This window comes from Podarcis raffonei, chromosome 2, assembly GCF_027172205.1.
Source record: "Podarcis raffonei isolate rPodRaf1 chromosome 2, rPodRaf1.pri, whole genome shotgun sequence".
NCBI classification, from domain to species: Eukaryota; Metazoa; Chordata; class Lepidosauria; order Squamata; family Lacertidae; genus Podarcis; species Podarcis raffonei.
Window position 1 is genome coordinate 63,245,679 of NC_070603.1, and position 9,874 is coordinate 63,255,552.

Here is a 9,874-nt window from a genome sequence, read left to right on the forward strand (position 1 = left end):
ATTTTCTGACAAAATTGTCTCCAGCTAGATTTTAGGAGTGGGTCTTACCACTTTCTCATCAGAGGAAGAAGGAAGTTCTCAAATGGGGAGGGTTTGCATTCAGATAAACAATATATTTGTGACAACTGCATGTAAGAATGCTGTTAATTTTTTCCATTGCAGATTATATTTTGTTTAAAAAAGGTGTGTGTGGGGAATAAAAGGTGTGTATTCTAGGCTCACACTCTTCAGTCAACCTTAGAAGGGATGTGAATGCCTATGTATAATGGGGAATGGCTTTGCTGAGGCTGGCAAACTGTTCTGGTAACGCCTATATTTACTGTCCATATTACCAGCAGAACATCCTCTTAATGGACAACTGAGCATGGTGGAAACAAGGGGGAAAAATCAATTGATATATGGATGATACATACCGTATTTTTCCGTGTATAAGACAATGTTTTGTACGATTGGTGGTCAGGTGGGTGTGCGATTGTTGGCAACCCGCCCCCCAAAAAAGCTCAACAATTCCAAGCAATCTCCCCCCATTTCCTTAATAAGGGGTCCCCAAAATAGGGGGGTGTCTTATACATGGGGGTGTATTATACACAGAAAAATACGGTACATAAAATCTGGCATGAAATGCAGTATTACCATGCAGTGGAATGTTGGATTGATATTTAAGAAAATTGTAAGTATGCTGTTTAACATATACGTGAAACAGCTTGATGGGGTTACACTTCCTCTGAAGGAGCAGGTACATAGCTTGGGGGTCCCTCTGAATGAATCCTTTGCTTGAGGCTTGAGTGGCCTCAGTGGCGTAGAGTACCTTCCATCAGCTTCAACTGATGGCCCAGTTGCACCCCTATATGGACAGGGATAACCTAATTTTTGTCATCTATGCTCTGGTAACCTCTAGGATAGATTACTGAAACACATTATGCTTACGGCTGCTCACTAGGGCAAGATGGTTTCAAATTTCACTGATCCTGGCCAGACTGCACTGGCTAACAGTTAGTTTCCAGGCCCATTTCAAAGTACTATAAAGCCTTAAAAGGCTCAGGACTTCTCTCCGTATGAGCCTACCTGGACCCTGAGATCATCCTCTGAGGCCCTTCTGCATGAGAGGTCCAGAGGGTGGCAACACAAGAACAGGCCTCCCCATTTGCAGAATGCTCTCCCCAAGGTGGCTTGCCTGGCACCGTTATTACATCTCTTTAGACACCAGGTGAGATCATTACTCTATAATCAGGCCTTTGGCTGATTAACATTCTATGGCCTTTAAATGAGTTTGTCGGGGGAGGGGAGTTTTTGTTTTTGTTTTCATTGTGCATTTTGTGTTCTCATTTTGTATTTTTATGTTGTGAACTGCCCTGTGATCTTTTGCTGAAGGGTGGTATACTACTACTACTACTACTACTACTACTACTACTACTACTACCATTACTACTAAATAACAGGTTTTCAGGAGCCCATCATTTCTGTCTTTCTCTTTGATAATCATTTCAAATGACACAGGCAACTCTCTATTTACGCAGGGGTTACGTCGTTTTTGCCATATTCGCACTCTTTGGGGAACTGTTTTTGCCTCTTTAGGTGCCATTTCTGGGTTTGCGGCAATGTGGGCAGTCACACATGACTTGATTGTGTGTAAATGGGGAGTTGCCTGTTGCAGCAAGTACACAGAAACCTGTCACATGAAATGATTTAGGTATAGTTGTCTTTTGTATCCAAACTACCAATCTTCCATGCTTTCTAGTCAACACACATTTCACTAATACAGGGGAATTCCCACTTACGTGGGGGGTTCTGTTCCCGGCCACCATGCACATCAGCAGGATGTTCTTAAGTCCCTTCCACCTCTGCCCCCTTTCAGTACTGAAAATAGTGTGTGTGTCAGCAGTTGCGCGTGTACTGATCGTGCACAAGTGGGAAATGCCTGTGTGTCAGAATACGAAAATTGTAGCTGATACATTTTACATTTTCCCTTTTTTCCTAATAGCCCTCTCCCCACAAACCCATCTGATAACTTGGAACTGATATAGTAATTGTGTTCACTCTCCACTCAGTCATTTTTTCTTCTGTTTATGAATCATCCGCATTTCTGTGCTCTACACATATTTGCTAATTATTGACATGGATGAGTAATGCAGCTAAGCCAGGGGTTGCCAACCTTTTAGGGGCCACAGGCACATTTTGAATGTTGAAAGCGCCATAGGCACCACCCCCTCTGGTTATTTCTCCCCCTCCCAACCAGACAGAAAGCAGATCTGTGTACGCATATTCTTTGCTTTCGTAAGTGGTCTGAGTAAAAGTCAGGTGCAGTAGAATTAAAATGGATCCTCTTCAACTTGCAGAATGTGTGACATGGTTTAATAGTGATTTTCAGGGGATCCCTTGAAAAATTAAAGGATCTGTGTCTCAGATCCATGTTTTTGTGTCATGGCAGTGCTGGAAAACACTGGATCTGTAGGGGGTTTCCAATGGATACAAAAGTAATCCATGATTTGATGGTGGCTTGGGATATGTGTGAACCCATTAAGATTATGAAATTTCAGGAGGATCAATTTTACTGGATCTGATTTTGTGTGTGGCACATGCACCTCCTCTCACTCTTTGTCACACTTCACCCTTTCTCTTGACTCTTGTGGCACAACATTTTCTCCTCTCAGCTACCCTCAAGTCTCCCAGATCACTCCAGTTTCCCTCCTTAGCCTCCCCGCTTCCTCTCTTTCCCTCTTGGTTACTCTGCTTCCTGTTAAGCTGCCCAGGAGCCAATCTGAGCCTCGGAAAGCACATAGAGCTGAAAGAAGTGGTGAAGAGTGCCACTCTTTCAACTTCCTCCTTCAGTGCTATGTAGTTTTTAGGAGGGTGAGGGAAGATAACCACTCTGGCTACTTAATAAAGATAGTGCAGTGAGACAGGGAGGGGATTAAGAGCTTTCACAGGCAACAGGGGAAGTCCTCCAGGGTGTTGTTGTGCCCATGGGCACCATGTTGGCAACCCAGAATGAAATAATATATAGGCTGTATTGCTTGTGGACTCCTCTTTAATACTCCCCTGCTTCATTCTAGTTCCTTTGAGTGACAGAATATTCAGATTATTTGACACTACTTAACAGCCTGATCCTGTGCAAAGTTAGACATGCCTAAACCCACTGATTTTTTTATATGCATGGGATGGACTGTTAATCCTATTTGGCTGGCTGATAAAATAGATTAGAAAAAATGAGTTATCAAGTATGAGTAATTAACGACAAAACAAGCACACAGACCTTGTGTTTCTCCAGTTAATTGGGGGCTGGGATGGGGAGGTAAAAATCCTATTTAAATTCATGAAATGTTTGAAATTGAAAGACAAAGTCATGAAAAGCATTGTAAATGTTCTAGTGAGATGCCCATCAAATGGGCCAGAGGAGGGAACATATTTCAGAAAGTGGTGGTATAGATGGACTGTAGCTGAGTGTGTAGGCAGATTGTGAGTCCACCTCCACTAAGTTTTCCCATTCTTAGATGTGTTTTGGACACCTATCTTTTCCTCTGCATCTTTTTCCTTCAGGCTTGCCCTCCTATATTGTAGCAGGGCTCCTGTGCCTTTAAAATGCTGCATGTCCAGCACAAATGTAACAGCTGCTGCTGCTACCCTCATCTATACACTCTTTTTCTTCTACGTAAAGCTGGTGTTGTAGGAAAAGAGCAGAGGGTGAGCTTATAGTAGGAATGGGAGAGCATACGATTGTGGGTCCCAGATATCAATCAGGTTGTTTGACTGTTTAAGTTACATCCCATTTGGATTACTGCACTGTGCTCTATGTGGGGCTGGGGGCTGCCTTTGAAAAGTGATCAGAAACTTCAACCAGCTCAAAAAGCTGCAGCAAGATTGCTGGCTGGGGCTGGTTATAAGAAGCATATGATCCCCTTGCAAGAACAGCTTCACTGGGAGGGAAAGTGAAGGTGCTTGCACTCTCTAAGACAGAGGCACCGACTCAGGAATAAGATGGAGGGCTGGTTGTGTGTGCGCAACGTCATGACGGCGGTGTCACGCATGACATCACAACGTTGTTTGCAATGCCTGGATGGGCGCTTTTGCATGCAACATCCAGGCATCACAGAGCATCTCTCCCATGAGAGACGCATGGCTCAGGAGCGCTGCAGGCCCTGCGGAAAGTCCCACCCCCTGGGTGAGTGGCACCCAGTGCGCCCCCCCACCTATGCCTGTTGTGAATCATGGAGGCCAGCGTAATCAGTACCTGTTTCAGCAGCGGGTCACAGCAAAATGGCATTTATGAAGGCATCACGAGAAGTACTTGTGTGGAGAGGCACATCGCAGAAAGCCAGTGAGAGCCAAGGTGGTACAGTAGTTCTTGGACAGTGCATTGTCCCTCCCATCCTGCTCACTTGACTGTCTGGATTAGTATGTAAATAAAATGCTGTAATAACTATTGAGAGCCAGTGTGGTGTAGTGGTTATGAGCGGTAGACTTGTAATCTGGTGAACCGGGTTCGCGTCTCCGCTCCTCCACATGCATCTGCTGGGTGACCTTGGGCTAGTCACACTTCTCTGAAGTCTCTCAGCCTCACTCACCTCACAGAGTGTTTGTTGTGGGGGAGGAAGGGAAAGGAGATTGTTAGCCGCTTTGAGACTCCTTAAGGGGAGTGAAAGGCGGGATATCAAGTCCAAACTCCTCCTCCTCTTCTTCTTCTGAACTGAACTGAAGTCAATGCTTCCTGTTTATATTCAGAACAGAATTTGGCCTACTTTTGCTAATATACTTCAGCAGCACCAGGGCCAAAATCTGGTGCTCTACATCTGGTGAGCAGCTGGAGATAAGCAATTGCAATTGCCAGGCAGAATTCTCACTGACAACTGATGTTGATCCCAGGCATTAAAATTAATGAGCAAATGCTCTGGATTTCTCACCCGCCGGGTGCTTGTTTCAATGCCAATCTTATTGGCAAAAGTTAAGGAAAAGACAGCTAACAGACACCTGCTCTTCTCTGGACTGGTTCCTGTTCAGTGGACTGAGATTCCTATTCAAAAGGATGTTGATATCTTAAATGGTCCTGCCTGACATTTTGGACAGAATTTATTTATTTGCTGTTGAGAGTCAAATGGTCATACGGTACTCATGCACTGTGTCACCATAGAGCCCACAAACCCCATAGTTCCCTCATGGGGCTTCCAAGCCTCTGGAATAATGCAGAGGTGTAGAAAGTTAATTGTGAGGACTGTTGCAAGATTACACAGCCTCATTTCCATTTTTGTTCCCTACTCCACTATGCACAAGAGCTCCATTGTACATGACTCATAATTAGTCTGCAGGGGTCCAAGCTGGATAGCTGATGTGAATGTCAGGCTGCCCACAGAGAACTCTGCTCAGTTCATTTCTGGTGGATTTAAATTAAATTCGTCTTGAATGCTAACAAATTGAACAGGGTGCTTGAGAGAACCTGCAGTGGTTAATTAAATATATGAATTGTTTCTATTCTTGAAATTACTGCCTCTTCTTTTAGGGGTGAATGTTGATCCTTATGCAACCTACCTGGCACCATCCTAGCACAAAAGAGGAAGTACCAGCAGATCTACAGAAATAAATAATAAAAGGGGGGGGGACCCAAAGAGGGTGGGAACCGTAAAGCAGCCCAGTGAGAGCAAAATATGCACAGTGGCCACAAAAATTGCTGAATGACAGCTGCAGGAGAGAGATGGAGGAAAGCAGAAAACTGAGTGAGAGGGAGACTTGGATGGAATATCGTGGATGAGAACAATGCCTGGACTGGAACCTGAAACAGGAGCACTGCGCATGGCTATGTTCTGTTACCAGTTCCACTTATACAGCTGTTTTATTACTCACAAGGGTTTGTAGATGGCAAAAACACAAAACACACACAGGGTGGTACACACCTTTTGTGTTGTTTTAAATAATGTACAAATCTAGCCTGATTTAGTGCAAATTCCACAATATGTAATCCCATCTCAGTGGTTTGCCCTCTGTTCGCATTTGCCTCTTAGGAAATGGACACTTGCTGTCATTACAGGGAAGGAAAGGGCACGTGTGATGTGGAAATGTCTGTTAGCGCACTCCTTATAGACAGAGGTTTCTTTGTAAAAGTTAATTGGGGCACAGAAACACTACTACTTCCAATGCCACTGGCATTTGCTAGGTCACACCTCAACTACGTGAACATCAAGTAAGAGCAAAACAGGGCACATCAAGGGAGCGACTTCAGCTGCTAAGAACGTGCTGCTGTTAAATGGGAGGCCTGAATACCTCTGAAGAATGGAACACTAGGATGAAGAAATGTCAACACTGGCAATCAGAGAAAGCTGCGTGGTGTACCACTGAAGAACTGGAACTGATATGTATCTTAACACTTGGCCAAAGTACAAAAAAGCGTACATTTGAGAATGCACTTCCTGTAACTAAGAAAAAAGTTTTAAAAGGCACAACATGAAATACGAATTTTAACTCAGAGAAACATTCCACCTCCACTACCGCTCCTGCCATCTTCCACCAGATTACCACTTTGCCATTTCCCGCCTCTCCTGTCCTCCTCCTCCTTTTCCCATTGCTGCTTTCTTCCATGTTGTTTAAATTAAATTAATGTACTTCCCTTCATCAGACGACCACAAGGCGGTTATGGCAATACATTTTCCACATCCCTTCTGCTAATTCAGTGTCTTACTGTTTGCTGTTTATTAGGGAAGACCAGAACGAAAGACAAGTATCGTGTTGTCTACACAGACCACCAGCGCTTGGAACTAGAGAAGGAATTCCACTACAGCCACTACATCACCATCCGGCGGAAAGCAGAACTGGCAGCAACGCTGGGACTCACTGAGCGGCAGGTTGGTACAGAAGGGTCTTGCACAGGAGTAGGGGGTCCTGTTGGACTCCCAACTCCAATCAGCCCCAGCTAGCATCACCAATGTTCAGCAGTGCGGGAATTGGGAATCCAGCAACAACTGGAGGACCACAAGTTCCTCGCCCCTCATGTAGCAGGATCACAAACCATCACAAAATGTAAAGCATTACAATGAGCATCTCAGGCACAGATGCCAGTGCAAATGTTGAGGATAAAGACTGCAATCTTATACACACTTACCTCGAAATTGACCCCACTGAATACAGTGGCTTATGTTTGTGTAAATACGTATAGGATCAGGCTGTGAATGTGCTTCATGGTTGGTTATCCTCTGTCTTGCTTGGCAGATATCAAATGTAGGCTAGATACCTACATAACTGTTTTTTAGTTAGGTGGTCCAGGTTGGTGGGTACTGATGGGCCAAGGAAAAAGTGGTCAGATGATGAGCCCTTTATAGCATTGGCATCATTCACCTGCCTCAGTGTAGGTCCCACTTTCCTCCTCACTGTTTGACTATGACTGAATAGTTCTCAGCAAGAAACCTTAATGCTCAGCTATTACTATGTGGAACATAAAAATGACACAGAAGATTGGAAGTCCCCAGAAAGGTATCTGATTTCAGACTATTAGGGGCATTAGAAAGCAGCAACAACATCCTAAATGAATTCTTACAGTTATGTATCCATTTTGCCTCTGCTCTGAATCATGCCATGCTCTTCCTCCTCCCAATTCCTTTTCATCTCTGCCTTTCCTTGGCCACTATATATTCTTTTACTTTGCCTGTCCCCTCATTCGTCTTCTTACTGTAACTTGAACCATCTCATACCTACAGTACATACACACATCATTTTATTAGTATGCCACTTTCCATAGTTCAAGCCATGCTCAAGGCAGCTGACACCACAAAAGAAATCACATAGTTACAAACATAACAAAAGTAGTCATAAGCAATAAATAAAATACCAAAAAGGACACAACCAAATTGAACAATTTCAACATAAGTCATAATGCATTTAAAAATATAGTATCAATAACACTAATAACACTTAATACTAATAAAGATTAGTATCAATAACAGCACACACACCTGAACAAAACCCCCTATGCACAGCCCAAGAGTCTTTTCAGCAGCCTCAACTTTTGTAGATGGAGTCAGTCAGGGCTCCGCTGTCCCAGTCCAGGTGAAAAAGGCTGACAAGACAGGGAGCAGGTCTTCCTGGACTCACAGTGAAGATGGTCTTGTCCTGTGCATCCATCTCAATCCTCTTTCTCTCCCATTTTCCTCCTTTATATTCTGTATGGCCTTTACCACCTTCTGCGTTTGTCTCTGCAGGTGAAAATCTGGTTCCAGAACCGCAGAGCAAAGGAGAGGAAGGTGAACAAGAAGAAGATGCAGCAGCAGACCCAGCCTGCCAGCACAACCACACCGACTCCTCCAGCAGTTGGCACCCCTGGTCCCATTGGAGGCATCTGCAGCAGCACTACCAACCTGGTTTCCTCATCACCAATGACTATCAAGGAAGAATTTATGCCTTAAACCCAGCCCTTCCAGTTGAACTGCATATAAACCAAAACAGCAATACAGTGGTACCTCTAGTTAAGAACTTAATTCGTTCTGGAGGTCCGTTCTTAACCTGAAACTGTTCTTAACCTGAGGTACCACTTTAGCTAATGGGGCTTCCCGCTGCCGCCGTGCGATTTCTGTTCTCATCCTGAAGCAAAGTTCCTAACCCGAAGTACTATTTCTGGGTTAGCAGAGTCTGTAACTGAAGCGTCTGTAAGCTGAAGCGTCTGTAACCCGAGGATTAACCACGAGAATCGGCACTAGCTGGCATACTCTAGAAACTTACGCAGAGGCAATGCTATCACTGCTGAACCAATGAAGCCATTTCCTCTTAGACCCACTGGGTTATTTTCTATGATACCACTGCAGGGGAGAATCATGGACTTATTCCTAGGAATAGAAGAAATAGGCTCATTATCTTTTCTGTACTTTTCTTTGGGAAGGACTTGCTCCTGTTGCAAAATATTTAAAGAGAAAAGAAAATGCAAGCATGGATGCTTTGGGGTTGGGGGGCAGAAACAGAGAACCAGGGTACTTAGGAAGTGTTTCAGGAGCATTTGCCAGTATCTGGCATCTGACCACAACCAGGCCTTGATATCTTGGCCAGAGGGACTGAGCTTGTCAGGTCAACTATCCAAAGCCAACTCCAAGCCATCACAGAAGCCCATCCACACTAGGCAATGGAGGTCAGGAGGCCAGTGCCACACACCTGAGTTACAGTTGATATTTGTAGCACTAGGAGCAAAAGTCATTTAAAAAGCAAATAAATAGGGGCCAAGTATGCAAGAGCAAAAAAATTATAATTGAGATTAAATGCTGACACGTACAAAACAATGAAAGAACCTTAAATGAGGTAATAAGGTATAAGGTAAAGGAAGCAAAGGGTTGGCTTCTGCACAGCACTGTCTCTTACTACATCAAATATTGAATGCTAAGAATGTCCTTTGGTTGAGTTTTTTGTTTTTTGTTTTTAAGTTTTATGTGCCTGCACAGATTTGTATATTTTGTCCAGTGCTGGCCCTGGTTCAGTTCCTGGTAGGTGGAGTGGCAGAATTCAAGACAACAGCCTAGCAGCTTTCTGACTCAGGTTTGTCCAGTTTCCTCCTACCACTTCCTTACGTGATGTTTGAGATGTTGAGGAACATGTCTTTGAATGGATTGCCAGGGCTTTGCATTTGTTGTTGTCTGCTGATTTGGCTATACAGCCATACCTTGGATCTCAAACACCTTGACTCCTGAACGATCGAAGCCTGGAAGTGAGTGTTCCTGTTTTCGAATGATTTTCGGAAGCCGGACATGTGGTGCGGCTTCCACTTGGCTGCAGGAACTTCCTGCAGCCAATCAATAGCCGCACTTTGATTTCCAAACGTTTTGGAAGTCGAATGGGCTTCTGGAATGGATTCCGTTTGACTTCTAAGGTACAAGTGTACTTTCCTTCTTGCTTTTATATATGCCAATATTTGAAT

At 44.1% G+C, this 9,874-nt stretch overlaps 1 protein-coding gene across 1 annotated transcript in view; it reads left to right on the forward strand.

Annotated features, from left to right (window-relative positions):
• Positions 1-8,557, forward strand: part of CDX1 (caudal type homeobox 1) — a 30,325-nt gene extending 21,768 nt beyond the window's left edge. The window contains exons 2-3 of the mRNA XM_053377018.1: positions 6,682-6,827; positions 8,178-8,557. Coding sequence (XP_053232993.1) covers positions 6,682-6,827; positions 8,178-8,381 — 350 coding nt within the window. The 3' untranslated portion in view covers positions 8,382-8,557. The remainder of the gene's footprint in view (positions 1-6,681; positions 6,828-8,177) is intronic.
• The last annotated feature ends 1,317 nt before the right edge of the window (positions 8,558-9,874 follow it).